Raw genomic sequence first — 16,912 nt, 5'->3', positions numbered from 1 at the left:
CCGTGTGCACCACGCTTACATTATACATGGACAACACGTTTCACACTATGGAATATAACTCTAGTTCTAACAGCCTGCTGCTACGACGCCTCGATGCAGACAGTGGAGGAGACCGTCCGAGGATATGATGCGCGAGCTCACATTCTAAATATCTTAAAGGTACGTTGCTAGAGTTGCCCCTTCAATGTTTCATCTGGTTTCTTGACATATATTGAAGCTGTTTATTTGGATGTTGCATATATTTTTACACATACGTTGGAAGTATTTTATCCGGATGTTATGTATTTTTTAAGTGTTTCAGACGATGTTTCAAGTGTTTTATTTGTTTTTTTTAAGTTGTAAATATTGTATCCAAATGTTTCAAAATATATCTGGTGCTGCACGTGAGATGCACGTGGAAAGTTGGAGGGAACGCGCGCAGGCGCTGGGAGCAACGTCCGGCCGACGCGGGCCCATGCGTGGACACGGGAACGGACTGCAGCCGCGGGCGCTAGCAGTGCTGCCGAAACAAAGCGAGGCCTGCTTCTATCTCTCCGCCCGGCACCTTTCTCACCATATTACTCCCCCATCAACAAAACATCAAATGAAAGAAGAGCATATGCATAGGCCATAGAGGTAATGCTAAACAATAACGTTCAGACAGCAGCTAGGGACATCAGAGTGCAGACACACACTATTATCACTACTATTTTACATCACCATAATCTCGCAAAAATCTACATGTCAAGCTACAGGGGAACCCATCAGCAATCAGTTGAGCACAAAATTTCTCCACTTCATACAGTCAAGGAGGCACCGTTATCGTCGAGTGAAAGGCTTAGTATCATTGTAGTTGCCTTGGGTGCCCTGAATAAACAGCAACATCCATTCATTAATCTGGTAACTGATCATAGTGCCAAATGTTCACTGTATTCAATGTCTAAACAACCTAATACTATGTGTTTGCCACACAAAGCTAATGCTTTGCAACAGCTAAGTATATCACAATTCTATGCATTGTATGCCAATTAATTAGGAATGCCTAATGCTTTGAGACAGCTAAGTAGTATAGTCCAAACTTCTATGCATCGTATGCCAATTTAATTAGGAAAAGCCCACACACACAGGTCCTCCATTCAGCTGAGTTACAACCCTGAGGGCTTGTTTGCATGTACTCGAAGTGCATGGATTGAGGCGGATACGATGCAACTAAGCAAGGCCTGAGGCGAGTCTCTGCGGGTTTTGGGGCAATGCTCCGTGCGCCGCATGCCCAATTGGATGTGGGTCGTACAAATCCGTCGGATGTGTAGCAGCTATCATTTAATTACAGGACCACAGACAGGATGCTCGAAGTGGCAAGACTTCTCAATGCAGAGTTTTCAAGTCTGAAAATGCAATATGATAGATCAAATCTAGCAAATACGCAGGCTACTCAACATCAAGCTTCCCTGTCCAAGTGTCACAGAAACCTCACGGAAAAACTTCACATTTGGACAGTATACAAAGTGGGGTTAGCTATTCCATAAGAGTCTGGAAAAATGGTAGTTGAATTGTAGAGACAGAGCACTAGAAGCGCAAATGTGCAATACAAGGTTGAAGATGACTGACAGTATATTTAGTTGGACTAAGTGCTGACATATTTGGAGTGGAACAGGCACCTTTGAAATCACTGGTATGGCAGCAGAACTTCTATATATAACAATAAAGGTGGAATGGAAAGGAATAGGTAATTAGGTATTGCAATGAAATCATCCTGGTCAGAACTATCTTGGGAGGATGATCCAGTAAGGTGATTTATGTGTCAATTGACCATGCTAAAGTGTTAACACTAGTTATGTAATTGTAGTGTCCCATCCCTGAGTGTCCGTTGGTTCAGATTTTATTTCCAGCTCAGCCAATGATGTGAATAACGGAATGCTGTGTTTATACTCTATATGTGGACAAGGTAGAATAACATAAGGTAAATAGGTCAAACAAACATAAGGCAGGGAAGTTTACCATGTTTCAGTTGTTTGATATAATGCGGCTGAGCTTCCAAAGCATGAAGTAAGCATGTCAGTATTCACGACACCAGGGCTAAGAGCAATGGCTGCCAATCCAGGAGGCAGCTCTTTAGCCAACGAGCGTGTTAAGCCCTCAATCGCCCACTTCGAAGCACAATATGGAGCCACCTGAAATGGCAATGTGCAATTTAGTATGCACTGAGGATTTTGATTCAACAGAAAGAAACAACTATAATGCATTTGATGGCTTTCTGTCTGACCTCTGCAGCAGCAGATCTTCCCCAACCAGAGGATAGATTGATTATAATCCCATGTCTCTTCTCTATCATAAGTGGTACGAAATGGCGAAGCACATTTGCTGTTCCCTTGATATTTGTATCGACCACCATATCAAAATCAACCGCTGGAACATTCCATGTCTTGTTATTCTTGTTTATTGTACCAGCATTGTTTACTGCCAGAATACCTCAACAGTTAGAATCCAGGAAATCTTCTTTGCTCATATACTCAGAATGAGCATACAAATATGCGATTCCATAATAAACTTCATGGCTCAACTGCATATGGACACAAAACATAACAAACCTATAATATCTGGAACTTGCTTCTTTTCCACAACAGCCTTTGCCAGCTCGGCCACACTGCTGTCAGACCTCTGCAGCAGAAGCGTAAAACAGTGCTTGAGAAAATGTTTTCACATAGCAAACAATTAACCATTACTCAGATTATTTATGCTTTGTTTCTTAGAAAAAGAGAAATAAACACGTCACTGATAAAATGTAATTCTATTATCATCTCACTATTGTCCAACACTAATAGCTACAACCTTATGTCATCAATTTACTATCTTTATATGCATCTATGGTCAAAATTAAAAACGTTTGGTGGGAGTTCTAGACTACAATACCCCTCTCCACATTCCTAGTAAGGTGAAAACCAGTTCTTCAATGTGGAGAATGCTCCAGCAACTCATGCACAAACTGTTCAAGCCCATAGTCTGAGACGATAACCAACCCCCACTGGCTACTGTATGCGCCACATTGTAAAAACGTAGAGCACAAAGATTTCCTATTCCTTGAACATCAAGTATTATCATACACACTTATCAGCATTGACTTATGAATTCAAGACGCATTGACCCTCAGGGCCTCAGGTGATAAGCTACCAGTCAAACAACGAAGTTTACCAATCTGTAAAATACTCATCCAAAGTTCTAAGCAAAGGATGAATATACAGCAGCACGAATCTACAACCTCGTGGGAGTAATTGAGATTTCGCTCATCAATACACTAGCATATGACTTCAAAAGCACAAAGTTCAACCAAGCACAGCGGTTGGGAAGCCAAAAACGAAAGTAAGCACTGAAAATGAATCCCCAGCGAACAGGAGAACTAGGTCAGCAGGTCACTCGCTAGAAAGCAGCGCAGCAACTGTACAGCAAAATTCCTATCAGTACTTGAACGGGCACCGGAGCCTTACGACATCGGCGACGGTGAGTAAGTGGCGCGACGGCGACGTGATCTCTGCCTCGAGGGAGCGGAGGTGCTCGGCGGAGCGGCCGCAGCCGACCACCGCGTGCCCGCGACGCGCGAGCTCGAGCGCCAGGGCCCGGCCCAGCCCCCTGCTGACCCCCGTGATGAGCACCGTCCTGGGCCCCGCCGCCGCGGCCGCCGCCCGCGCCGCGGCCGCCGCCCGCGCCGCGGCCGCCGCTCCCCCGCCAGGCTTGGGCGCCGTCATCCTCCACTCCTCTCGCTCGCCGCGCCGCACGATGCTTCCAGAGTTCCAGTGCGTGTGGTTGCAGGCAGAGTTCCTGTTAAATCGGCCCATGGGCCACGACGGCCCTTTTTAGGCGATGGGCCTCAGAGCTAAAAGGAAGGATGGGCCCATAAAAAAGCCGGAGAGGAGGGTCCGTGAGGGCTACCGGCCCATCCACCGTACGGTTTCTCCGCAGGGACACGCACCTGCGCCGTCGTTTATTCTGGTCTCCAGAACCTACCCGAAAGTGTCTCCAGAACCTACCCGATCCCCTCGCGCCGCCTCCGACCTCGCCGGCGGCGGTAAGGAAGCCTCTCTATCTCTAACCCCATCCGTGGTTGGCTAGTCCATCATTTGTGATCCCTCAGCTCGTTAGCCCTTCCGGATACGGTGGAAGAGTTTATGCTTTCTTACTCGATCGTTAGGCTTCTTGTATAGTCCTGGGATTGGTCTGTGATGTGTTGTTGTCTCCTGTCACTTGTTGGGTTCTTGTCGTGCTCGAAAAGCATGTTACTATCAGAGAGAAAGTAGGGTTGTTTCCCGTATAAGGGCTTGGTAATTTTGCTCCTAATTTATGCGTTGCTTGATTGAAAGGAATGTTTTCATTTTAACGAGCTGGGCATTGTTGTCCTAAGAGGAGGATATGGAACGCTGGGGTTCGTGAATTGAGTTTGTATAATTATGATAGGACGAACTGTGTCATGTGTCATGTAGGTGCTAACTGCTAAGTACTCTGTAGTTTGGGTCTTTTAGCAGATTTATTGTTAGAAATCAATAATTAGGTATGCGATGAGTGTGATAATAGGAGCCTGCAATGGCATTTTCTTAGTATTCGTTTGACATTTCTAATCTCACCTCCTAAAGATGAATTTCGTGCTGGCTGATTGTTTCATCATCTATATTTTGTTGCTCAGTTTTTAACTACAGTTTTGTATCTCATGGTCTTCCTTGTGATTGAGGTGACATATTTAACTCATTTATATGCATCTCAGCTTGTTCCTGGGTCTGATCAGCCATGTTCAAGAAACCTGTTGATGTGAAAACCATACAGCGCTTGTCTGGGGCTGACAAAAAGAAGCTAAGAAGAACTGCCAAGGAAAGGTTTCCACAGGCTTCTGATGCTGATCTCGATGCCATCCTGCCTCCCAAGGTGATGACTTCTTTTGTTTGCCCCTTTTTTTCCTTTTCTTTTATTTACACCGTCTGTGTCTGACAGAATAATATGTAATTTACATGTTAACTGGGTTTCATATCTAGCCTTCCTTAAAAAAAAACTCGACCTGCAAGGGGCAAGCCACCCCCCGGGCATTATATGTAAGAAGAAGGCCTTCTCATACAGGCCGAGAAAACCCCCGAACCCTGGCCCCGGCCCGACACTGGGAGACGTAACCCGTGAGATGGGCCGTCTCCTTTAAACCAGTGCTTTGGCACCCGGGACCGGCAAGGGGATTTTTTTAACCCCCAGCCTGAAATTCGCTTCCACTGGGAGTCGAACTCAGGACCTGGAGGGTGCTGCCGGAGTGACTAGCATATCTCAGTTAACCAACTGGACTAGCCATCCTTTGGCCTAGCCTTCCTTAACTTCCACGGAGTAAAGAATTTGTTGTTGATGTTAGTGTAGCATGGGACAATAACATGTAAGGTTATGCTAATGGAATTACGAGCATGCTTTGGATCCCTTGCTCGCCCTCACCTCGCCTAACAGAGTAAACAGTTGAAACAGTCGACGTTGTTGGGTTCTCTCGCTGGCTGCCTTGTTATTTATGCAAGGCGAGGCGAGCGGCAGGGGCAAGGCAATCAAGCAGCCCCTACATATCATCATTACATGACTCCCTCAGTTCCTTTTTGTTAGTCTTTTCAGCTTAGGCGCACATATTGAGGAGCTTCAAATTTTAAGGGGACGACGAGCAAAAAAGGCTGCATTAGCCCTACTCTTCCACTGACTCTGTCACTTTGTGCATTCGTGGAGAAAACACACCAGCTTTATGCTATCCCTTTATTGGCTGAAGCCTTTTGAATTCCCAATCCTCTCTCATGGTGGGTATAGGAAGTGGAGAGACAAGCCATTGGTGACAGAGGCAATTAATTGGCAGGCATGCGAGTGACGTGGGCACCGGGCAATAAAGAAGCAAGGGTAAAATAGGAAGAAAGTGGTTAAAGATTCCCTTGAAACCTTACACGCCTGTAAAATGAAAAAACTCTCTAATCCTAAGATGCCTAACATAAAGAAATGGAGGAGAAATGTTAGATGTTATTGTTTGGGTTGTCACCATCAACTTGGCATACATTGCGTGGTAGAGCTCCAGGCTTAGTGAAGGAATAGTAGCCTACTTGTTCATGTATGCTTGTGATATTTCGACCTGTAACATTAATTTTTTCTTTATCATATTCCTTCTCATTACTATATTTATCAGTTAACTTATAGTAATTTTACGCATAAATCCGTATCATTTGTATCTTTATTTATATGTTTGAATTTTTCGTAATACTTGCTCTGATGTGCTTTTGTATAGGTTGAGATAACAGTTGCTAAGTACCCAAATCATGCTCTTGTATATGGCATAGAGGGAGAGTTCCCAATGATTTTCAACACTGATGCAAGAGGCCATGAACTGTTTCCTACAGGTTTCTCTTTTCATCTCCTCCATATTGGCATTTCTCTTTTCATCTATTTAATCCAACTTTTGGTGCTTGTGCTACAGTACTTTCTTGTTTATTGTACTGCTGCTTGAGATTTATTTGTTTCTGTTTGAGTATGCACATAAAAGAAAGGGAACAGAGAACAAACAGAGGCCACTGCTTCCTGTTATTGAGTACAATCATCATTATTTTGATTTCTAATTATCAAATCAGGTGCTTGATTTACTGTAATTTTGTTATGCTCTACTCTTATTTTGTATGTATAACTTTATTGGTTTTGTTCCGTATATTGAAAATAAGTTAACTACTTAAACCTAGCTTAGCAGATGGTGACCACAATGAATTATCGGAGTTACTGTCCATAATAGTATAAGGCATCACTTCCATTAGACATTGCTTGAGTTTATAGAGTTAAGATTTTATCCACAAAATCCTTGCCTTTTGACTGTTATATAGGTTTTTAACTTACTAATCAACAGTTGTTGGGCATTGGAAATGAACTGAGTATGGTTTATCTGCTGCAAATATTGCAGTTTATGCGCTTTGGAAGGTCCCCCATCTGTTGCCAGCTTTTACGCTTAAAGGTGGCGAGGTTTCACGTTTCGTGATTGGTGGTGCTGATCTGATGTTTCCTGGTATCAGCATACCTCCAGAAGGGTTTCCATCTTTTGAAGCTGGCCAACCATGGGCTGTAAAAGTTCCTGGTAACCCTGCTCCAATTGCGGTAAGTTTTTCATATTTCATTGTAACTGATTTTTCCCAGAGTTTTTAACTGGTAGAGCTTTATCAGTATGTTCAAATCTACGCTTTTTTACCATTATGCATTACACAGGTTGGGAGCACAACTATGAGTAGTACTGAAGCCTTGAAGGCAGGGCTACGTGGCAAGGCTTTAAAGATTTTACATTACTACCGTGATATGTTATGGCAAGTGCACACTGACCAGGGTTGGTACACAAACGACTTTAGCCATTTGTCAGGAGATTAACTTGTCTAATACAATTTGCAGGGATTCGGCTGATGGTCGTTATGTCCCTAATGAAGGATTTTTTGATGACATCGTTGTTGAAGATCCTAATTCTGTTTCAACATCTCAGTCTCCTGATTCTGCTGAAGAACCTGAAGGCACGAATGATGGTAGTGTTTTGGCTGAAGATGCAGGAGTTGATATTTCAGACAATCATGGTGCTGATCCTGCCATCCAGAGTGAAGCTGTGGAAGAGATAACTGATGCTGTTAACGAACTAAAACTGCCTGAAGATAAAACCACTGAACAAGCACCTGTTGAAATGGAACATCACAATTTGACAACTGAGGAAATTGATTCTCTCTTGGACAAATGTCTTCTGCAAGCGCTATACACAAGCATTAAAGAAAAAGACCTTCCAATGCCAGGAAGTACACTATGGTAAATTTTTTGCTCCAGATCACATCTTGATTACCATCTGCTTTAACGCAATTTTTCACATTTGTGTTTGTTCTGTTTATCGAGAGCATCACTTGAGAGCAATAACGCGGGTCTCTATGAACCAATTTGGTTTCATGCCCGGAAGGTCAACCATGGAAGCCATTTTCTTAATAAGACAAGTTATGAAGCGGTATAGGGAGAAGAAGAAGGATCTACACATGGTTTTTATTGACTTAGAGAAGGCTTATGATAAAATACCAAGGAATGTTATACGGTGGACTTTGGACAAACATAAAGTCCCAACGAAGTACGTCGGGCTCATTAAGGACATGTACAACAATGTTGTGACTAGTGTTCGAACAAGTGATGGAGACACGGATGACTTCACGATTAGGATAGGACTACATCAAGGGTCAGCTTTGAGCCCTTATCTGTTTGTCTTAGTGATGGATGAGGTCACAAGGGTCACAAGGGACATACAAGGGGACATCCCTTGTGTATGCTTTTCGCGGACGATGTAGTGCTAATTGATGAAAGCCGGACATGAGTGAATCAGAAACTGGAGTTATGGCGGGAGACTTTGGAGTCCAAAGGTTTTAGACTCAGTAGAACTAAAACTGAGTATATGAGATGTGACTTCGGCACTACTACTTGGGAGGAGGAAGATATTAGTTTGGAAGGTCAAGTAGTGCCTAGGAAGGATACCTTTCGATATTTAGGATCAATGCTATAGAGAGACAGAGATATTGATGAAGATGTTAGCCATAGAATCAAAGCAGGGTGGATGAAGTGGCGCCAAGCATCTGGTGTCCTATGTGACAAAAGGGTATCACAGAAGCTAAAAGGCAAGTTTTATAGGACGGCGATTAAACCTGCTATGTTGTATGGTGTAGAATGTTGGCCTACGAAAAGACGACATGTTCAACAGATAAGTGTTGCGGAAATGCGTATGTTGCATTGGATTTGCGGTCTTACAAGAAGGGATCGAGTTTGGAACAATGATATACGTGATAGATTAGGGGTAGCACCAATTGAAGAAAAGCTTGTCCAACACCGGTTGAGATGGTTTGGACATGTCCAACGGAGACCTTTAGAGGCACCGGTGCGTAGTGGAATCCTAAGCCAGGATAGTAACGTGAAGAGAGGCAGAGGAAGACCGAAGTTGACTTGGGTAGAGGCAATAAAAGGAGACTTGAAATGATGAAATATACCCAAAGACTTAGCCTTAGATAGGAGTGCTTGGAAAACAGCTATTCACGTGCCTGAACCTTGATTGCTTCTGCTGGGTTTCAACTCTAGCCTACCCCAACTTGTTTGGGACTTAAAGACTTTGTTGTTGTTGTTGTGTGTTTATTCTGTTTATTTCTATATAAGCTATTGCAATCTAGCAGCTGCTGTATGGTGCACACTCATATCTAACTTTCATTGGGTTCATCTTTTCTCCATAACATATTTTAGGCCTTTGATTACATACATGGAAACATGTTCTGCTCCGCAATAAATGGCATTTATGTTTCTTTTTTTGTTTGCCTATTGTCCTATTAAGCTGTAGCACTACTTATTTTTTTCCTTTTTGCCCGAGTAATCAAGCATTCTTATTAAAATATTTGGACTATTAGCCTGGCTGACTTTAATAAAATATTCAAATGTTCAACAACTTATAGCTCGCATGTTCTGCCTTTTTTCGTGACTTGGGCTTAAGTCCATTGTCTGTATATTGTTCTGTGCAGGGCAAATCACATACTACCCTGCAGACCTCCTGGTGTTACTCTTGATATAAAAAAGTCATCACACAAAAAGTTGACAAAGTGGTTACAATCAAAATCTTCATCTGGCCTTGTAAGACTGCTATTTTTTCATATGCATAATTTATGATATATTTGAGTTAGTCCAGTTGTTCTGGACTACATGTAGCAGTTTCTGGTCTTAATTTTTTCTAAGCATTTCAAAGAAGTTCATCTTAATGTATCCATAAAACTACAAAATTGAAAGGGGGAGTGGGGGACACATAAACTTTCCATAGCTTCGTTATTTTCATGTCACTATTTTATTAGTATTTATATATGTCTAACATGATAATCCAATGAGATGGTTCAGGGCCTAATCTAATGATTTAGAAATTGTATTGAATCTTCAAGGCCCAATTTCAAAAATGAAAAATTCAGAATTATGTTTCGCATTCCTTTACTCAAATGTCTGAACAAGGCCCCCCGCTGTATGTTTTGCAGATTTCAGCAAAGGAGGACAAATATAAGAAGGAAGTTATATTGCTTGCTATCAATCGTAAGCATCCAGACTACATGGCCTTTAGACCGGAAAAGAGGGTACAGGAGCTTGTTGAACACGAAAAGGATGTTGCTGAAAGTAGTGTCACTAAGCAATTGGAGGTTGCAGAGATTTATAAGCCAAGTTCTCATGTTAGACCCATATTTGTGGCTGTCGAAGCTGACATGGAGACGTATTACAGTGCACCAGAGGCTTCAGATATAGTCTTCAGGTTTGTCTCACTCTCCGTAACTACTTTGTTGGACAAAGTGGCTGATTCTTTTGTGGTAAATAGCTAGTCCTATGTTTGTGAAGTGTAAGGTGTCCATTTTATTCACATTCATATAATTTTGTTTTCTTCTGTGGATTAGGTATGTCGAAAAGGAAAATTTGGTTAAACCTACAGACAAGGCCAAGGTGATTCTTGATGTTACATTATGTGATGCATTGTACAAAGGGGCTATCAAAAAGGGTTCGGCATACCCAACTGAAATCCACAAGAAAGACTTGGGTTCAACATTTTTAAACCGCATGCAAGTTCACCATAAAGTATCAAGAGGAACTCAGGAGGTCATACGCAAGGGTGCCATAAGAACTATTCAGATCATGACAGAAAGAAGACAGGGTAATAAGAAGATGACTCGGCTTTCTGGGCTCGAGTGTTTTCTGATGGATCCTGATTCATTGGCTTCTGAACTCCAGAAAAAATTTGCCTGCAGCACCACCACAGCAGAGCTTCCAGGTAACTTGGCCTACATCTCTTGTTCATCTTCTGTTCTTGAGCAGACTAGTTATGGTGTGAAGGAAATACCGAAATACATTATATCTACACGACCATTTCAGGTAAGAAAGGACAGTACGAGGTCTTGGTACAAGGTGGAGTGATTGATGACCTTGCAAAACACCTTGTCGACCACTATGGTGTTCCAAAAAGATACATCGAGGTTTATGACAAAACAAAGAGGTAGGAAGGGGAGCTGATCAGCCGACGGGCCTTTTAGGTGTTGGAGCGCTTGGATGGTCCGATGATCTTCAGCTTTGTGCAAAATACGAAATGATCCCAGGATTGTTTCATGATACTTCTTTTTTGTCATGAGATGTCTAGGCATTATTACGACAATGTTGAACTATGAGTTATATATTTGTTTTCGTTCCTGCCATTTATTGGTGGAGAATGCTATTGTGCTTCCTGAAGAAACGATGGTTACAGGACAATGAGGTTACCTCATGTAACCCCTATGCTTTTGGTGCTCCAATTTTTGTGTTCAGTCTCTGTCATCTTGTAAGATGACACTTCGTAGTTCGTGCGACTGATCCATGATATTCTAGCGTCATTAGTAATACTCATGTTGTATGGTTTTGTAATGTACAGTACCCGCATACCATTCCCGCCATAGAACTGTAGTTTCAGCAAAATTGCTGACGACTAGATCAGACACCCATACTACTGATACGAACACTAAAGGCACAACCCAGAGCATAAGGGTACTTGAGCTCACGAACTGAGACAGCTGCTGCTTGCTGCCTATAGACACAAAAAAAAAAAAAACCCCACTCCTTATCTGTTCATCCCATGACCCCTGAGGCCACGACACAACGGCTTCGAGCGCGAGCGCTGCTGCCCTGAGCATTGAGGCTGAGCTGCCCGAGAGGCACCCCGCCAGCCGCTGCCCTGCGCCCCCGCCTATGCTTGGCGCTCGTCATTGAGTCGGGCTGCGCGCATGGTCACGTGACCGAGCCGCGGCGTGGCCCATCCGCTGGCCCCCTTCCCCCACCGCTCGCCCATCTCCTGTCGCGTCGTGCCTTTCCCCCCACCGCGGAGACCTGAGCTTGCTGGCTACCAAGTTTCCCATTCAAAAGTAGATATGGGATGTTACATATGTTGCAATGACAATATACGCATGTTGCAAGCCTATGTTTCAGATGTATGCTTTAAGTGTTCCATCTGAATGTTGCATATGTTGCTATGGCTCATGTTTCAGGCGTATGTTTTGAGTGTTTCATATGTTTCCTACTTATGTTGTAAGTGTTTCATCTGGACGCTGCAAAAGTAGATGGATGTGCATATGTTGCTATTCCTATACACGCATGTTTCAAGTGTTTTATTTGTTTCAGACATATGTTGCATTCGTCTGGATGTTTCAAAAGTATATCGGGGTGTTGCATGTAACACCCTAGGTGTTAAGCATGCATTTAACCTTGACATTGCATGAGCACAAGCATCATTAATCATGAGCATGAGCATGAGCATCTAAATAGTATCCCTTTGTTGGTTTATATTGCATGTGTTATTACTTAATTGCCTTACTTATGTTAGGGTTTACTTGTAACCAATGTATGAAATGCTTGTGTGACCTTAGGAGTACATTGACATGGTTAGAATATCACATGGAACAACTTTGGTATCATGACTAAGGCTAGTTTGGTCTCTAAGTCTACTTATAGTGTAAGTCATCATTTTAAAGTGGTAGGTTTGACCTAGGTTAAACTATGTCAAAGAGTCCTTTGCATGGCAAGCACCCTTAAGCCAAAGTTGTAGTAATTCGAGTAGAGCAAACAACGTTATTTTGGGTCTGAGCCTAATTTAGTGCATAGCTTGGTCATTGTGGAGCTCACAAAAATCAGCAAAACACAATTTTCCATCCCACACTTAGAAATTTCCGAAGTCTTGATGGACGTTAACAGTTTTGACTTGCCCTACTTGGAGTGTATGTAATCTTCCTAATCTGTTGGCGATTGAGACTTTGAATCATGTAAACGATCGTAAATTTCCAGCCGGGAACAGTGTTTTTCTCACACACCAAACCAGCTACAAGTAAATAATCCACGATACGATACGGCCTCCGAACAGCTGAATATTGGAGCTGGTATGTAGGGCTACAACTTTTGTTAGAAAATTTTCGCTAATGAGCCGTGGATTAGGCGCTAATGCATCGTCAAATAGCGCTGTCAGACGTTCAACAAGGTTCTGATGGCCGTCGCACGTCGTGCCGTGGTGGCCGACCGCGGACAGAGTCCGGCCGCCGCATGGCTGCCGCTGTCGACGTCAGGCCGATGTCGCTGTGTGCTGGTTCTCGCTTAAGGAGCACCCGCGTGGCTCAGTTCCTCCACTCCTTCACGCTCTCTCCCTCTCCACTGCCTTCACCCGCTAGAGCACCGCCTCAGCAGCGCAGCGCTCGCCGCCGATGCCATTGCCGTCCGCTCAGCTCCGCATCATGCTCGTGTCGCTCCTTCGCCACCGCCGTAGCTCCGTCGTGCTCCTACCACCTCACCAAACCCCTTGACTAGCTAGCAGCGCACGATAAGCCTCCTATGCGTGTGACCATCGTCGTTGTCTCACCGTCGTGCCACGCTGCATGTGGCCGGGCCGCCTCCGACCACCGTTTGCCGAGCTTGAGTGCGCGCTAGACTTGCCATAGGATGTAGAAGCTCGACCGAACCCTAATTTGGGCTATCTCGGCCAACTCCGGTGGCTCACCGTTGACCCGCGTCCGCCGTGCCGCCATGAGCGCCGCCGTCACCATTAGCTTCAAGGAATCGATCCAACTAGCTACCCTAGCATGTGCGGAAGGTCTCAGGGGGATCATCGTGGTGCCGGGCCGTCGCCGGAGAGCTCGCCGTCGGCGAACTCCAGCCGGTCAGCGCCGGTACTCCTGTTTTGTGCCACTAACGAGCGGGCTCGGCTGACTCATGGGCCCCCAACTGTCAGCGGCTGTAGATTTTGAATGCTAGTTCATTTATTTCAGAAATGTATGCAAACTTTAAAAAATAATAAGTTGAGTTGTAGATGTTCAATTTTGGTGAACCAAATTTTGTTGTATTCCTCAATGAAGTGTAGTATTTTATAAAAATATGAAATGTACAGTTCTGGTATTTTTCAAGGTGATTAAAATGTATCTAGATAAGTGCTTTTTGAATGTTTACAATATTGTAAATTATATATCTTGAGCTAGAAAAGTGATAAAATTGTGATTCCAATTTTGCTGGTCTTGTGTTGACATGCTCTAAATAGAAAAAATAATAAACTTGCTATAAACTTGATTGGAGTAGGGTCTTTCTATTTATCTATTAATAAATGATATTTTCTGAGAAAAATTAGAGGGATAAAAATAAGTAACATATGTCCATGCAAATTTTTGTATAGTAGTATGGCACTAGTATGAAGCTAGGAAAATAAAATCTGTTGTTTGACACTTTTCTATAGGGTTAACTATTTTCATTAAAATAGACCTTGCTAGGTTTGTCATTTTTGTAGAGGCTGTTATACATGTTTAAAGGGTATGCAATTTTTATAGTAGTCTATTGGGAACACTTGGAAGCCACTGTAATTTTCTGAGAATTTATTGTGCAAATTTGGTATATATTTGTTATTTTCTCTAATTATCTAATTAAATTAATAAAGATATTTAAATGAATAGATTGGGCTTGACCATTATATTTTCTTGAGTATTTGATGTTCCTGAACTGTTGGTATAGTTGGTGATGTCAAATTTTGAATGCTTATATTCAGTAAAAATATTGTTGCTCTATAATTTGATTTAGAAGTGTTTTCGGACAGATTCTGTTATTGGGCATGTTACATAGTTAAAATGATGTTTATTGTAGAAATGGGTTAATAACAAAGTTGTAGGTAACTTCTTCATCTATATTGTGTTAAAATTTTAGGGCAATAGACCAAAGTGTTTAGGAGTTATAGCTGTTTAAACGTTAGTCTCCCGAAATGCGTGTTCTGTGGAATTTCTGGACAAAACTGGATAGATTGCTTATTTTGGTTAGGATAGAGTGAGATTTAGCTTTTGATGATTAAATAAGAGTTGTAGGCAATTTTATAAGCTTTCCAGAAAGTTTAAGATCACAACATTTGTATAAGTATAACTTCAGTTATGATGTAAACTAGTGGCTGCTATGTGTAGCTCTGAAATTGTCTTGTGTAGAATATCGGTAATGAATAGAGAAGAGATATGCACCTACTCAGTAAACAAAGAGTTAGCATTATTATAATTGTGTTACTTAACCTCATTGTTGCAGCATGTACATTCCTCTATCACATCATCCATGATTCTTCTTATGCATTTATGGGACTTACTTATGCATATGCATGCAATAGGTGTAACCGAAGAGATCACGTTGGTGGACCTCGACGTCTTCCCCTAGCAGGAGAACCAAGAGGTGTAGCACCAGGAGGTTCCCAGAGAAGGAGAGCCTGAAGCTGATCACCTTTCCGAGTGTCCGGATCACCAGCCAACAACGTTCATGAAAGGCAAGCCCCGGAGCATTATAAGTCTCCCTATTTTATTAATGTCACCTAAGTTACTCGTATTGATGCATTACGTGACAGGAGTTGTTTGGAAACACTTGCTGCATATTACCTTTCCTTGACCAGAAATATCTACCATGAATCCTATTTAAGTCTAGGAATGCTTATCATGCTTAGCTATGCTTAGACCGGTAGAAGTCAGGTGATTTCCTATCACCTGCGAGCTATAGGTGATAACTTGATCACGGTTGGCTATATGGTGCTATCGTGGAACATAACCTGATGATGTTGAATAATTGGAGACCGAGCAGAGTCTTGTGTTGTGGTAATCATAGTGATTCCGTCTGTGTTGTTTAAGGACCGACCGTTGGAGGTCATCTTGTCATGTTGAACGCATGCCTCCCACATAGTTGGCCGGATAAGTCATTTCGACCGTGAAGCTGAGTAGCTCAACTCAAGCTGGGGACACGAGCAGTTAAAGTGCACACCCTAGAGGTAGTAAGGATGTGTGGAGAGCTAATGATGTAAGCCCAAGGACGGGTTAGAGTCCTGAGCTTCCTGGCAGATTGGTTGTATCTTTGAGGGTGCGGCGCTAGTCCTACCCGCGATTGTACTTAAGTTGTCCCAAAGGTAACCTAAGACTACCTTGGCACATGTATGTCTGGGTGTGTGTTAGGAATAATTCCCCAGCTGGGTAGGAATCAATTTGAATCGCCGTCTCTCCCGGAAAGTGAGAACTTGACAGGAGTACACTTCATCGTAGTAATTGATGGAAGTGTTGGTTATGAGATTATGAAAGAACCCAACTGGATACGGTTATTATTGTGATGACTTAATGGTACCAACATGTTTGGCATATGATAGATGCTAATCTAGTATGAGATAGGATTAATAACTGGCGATTCACAACTTAAGAGATATTGAACAACTTATGCTTTTTATTCATATAATGTCTACCAGCTCTACTGATGAAGCCTTGCATACTCCTTGGTGTCTTAGTATATTAGTTGGATGGGTAAGTCTAGCTGAGTACATTCTCATACTCAGGGTTTTATTCCTATTGTTGCAGGTAATGTTATGTATCACGGCTACTGCAAGAACTGCTTTGCTCCTACTGTGGATGGGGATTAGGACCATGGGCTTGGTCACTCTGTATTTCATCTCACCCTTGTGCTTTTGGTTGGAGATGACTATGATACTGGCTATGTATTAAACTACGTGTGATGTTGATGTCAAACTACTTTGCTTCTGCTACTTTTAAACTTAGTTTGTAATAACTTTGTGAACTCCGATGTATGTGAGATATTTGTGAATTGTGATGTAACATGTGACTGGTTATGTTGAATCATTACGATCTTGGTTTGTATATTGGTTGTTTGAGATCCTTTGAGATTTTATCGAACTATCGGGTTTATATGGGCTCAAGTATGACGGTGTGATCGCTTTGGTGATTGCTATTGTACTTGTGCTCTTATAAATTGGATGGTTCTATGATAGCTGGCATCAGAGCAAGGATTCAACATTAAACTTGTCATATGTGTATTTAAAAACAAAGGTTTTATGTTATAAAAATCTAAAGTGTGCCAGTGGTCATTTCCTTTATGC

The 16,912-nt window shown here is 42.5% G+C and overlaps 2 protein-coding genes across 2 annotated transcripts; one reads left to right on the top strand and one right to left on the bottom strand.

The window, feature by feature from the left end:
* Nucleotides 1-584: 584 nt before the first annotated feature.
* On the bottom strand, nucleotides 585-3,771 carry LOC136473889 (NADPH-dependent pterin aldehyde reductase-like). The gene is made up of 5 exons (XM_066471526.1): nucleotides 3,462-3,771; nucleotides 2,568-2,637; nucleotides 2,243-2,436; nucleotides 1,978-2,150; nucleotides 585-846 (listed from the first exon to the last, which is right to left on the bottom strand). Exons 1-5 carry the CDS (start codon nucleotides 3,717-3,719, stop codon nucleotides 777-779), a joined length of 765 nt encoding a protein of 254 aa, XP_066327623.1. The 5' UTR covers nucleotides 3,720-3,771; the 3' UTR covers nucleotides 585-776.
* A 133-nt stretch (nucleotides 3,772-3,904) lies between these two features.
* Nucleotides 3,905-11,230, top strand: LOC136477463 (uncharacterized). The gene is made up of 10 exons (XM_066475632.1): nucleotides 3,905-4,039; nucleotides 4,730-4,887; nucleotides 6,251-6,362; nucleotides 6,911-7,101; nucleotides 7,210-7,304; nucleotides 7,387-7,785; nucleotides 9,516-9,624; nucleotides 10,014-10,282; nucleotides 10,422-10,792; nucleotides 10,894-11,230. The coding sequence occupies exons 2-10, from the start codon at nucleotides 4,753-4,755 to the stop codon at nucleotides 11,016-11,018; spliced, it is 1,806 nt and encodes a 601-aa protein (XP_066331729.1). The 5' UTR covers nucleotides 3,905-4,039; nucleotides 4,730-4,752; the 3' UTR covers nucleotides 11,019-11,230.
* The last annotated feature ends 5,682 nt before the right edge of the window (nucleotides 11,231-16,912 follow it).

Source organism: Miscanthus floridulus, chromosome 8, assembly GCF_019320115.1.
Source record: "Miscanthus floridulus cultivar M001 chromosome 8, ASM1932011v1, whole genome shotgun sequence".
NCBI classification, from domain to species: Eukaryota; Viridiplantae; Streptophyta; class Magnoliopsida; order Poales; family Poaceae; genus Miscanthus; species Miscanthus floridulus.
This window is presented reverse-complemented; position numbering and strand designations above follow the sequence as displayed.

Excerpts from the sequence above, each read along its gene's own strand:
- LOC136473889 (XM_066471526.1), bottom strand. The coding sequence starts at position 3,719 with ATGACGGCGCCCAAGCCTGGCGGGGGAGCGGCGGCCGCGGCGCGGGCG. Across the intron at positions 2,437-2,567 it reads GCAAGTTCCAGATATTATAG|TAAACAATGCTGGTACAATA; the intron begins GTTTGTTATGTT and ends GTATTCTGGCAG. Across the intron at positions 847-1,977 it reads TATCAAACAACTGAAACATG|GGCACCCAAGGCAACTACAA; the intron begins GTAAACTTCCCT and ends CTGTTTATTCAG.
- LOC136477463 (XM_066475632.1), top strand. The coding sequence starts at position 4,753 with ATGTTCAAGAAACCTGTTGATGTGAAAACCATACAGCGCTTGTCTGGG. Across the intron at positions 7,786-9,515 it reads ATGCCAGGAAGTACACTATG|GGCAAATCACATACTACCCT; the intron begins GTAAATTTTTTG and ends TGTTCTGTGCAG. Across the intron at positions 10,283-10,421 it reads GCTTCAGATATAGTCTTCAG|GTATGTCGAAAAGGAAAATT; the intron begins GTTTGTCTCACT and ends TCTGTGGATTAG.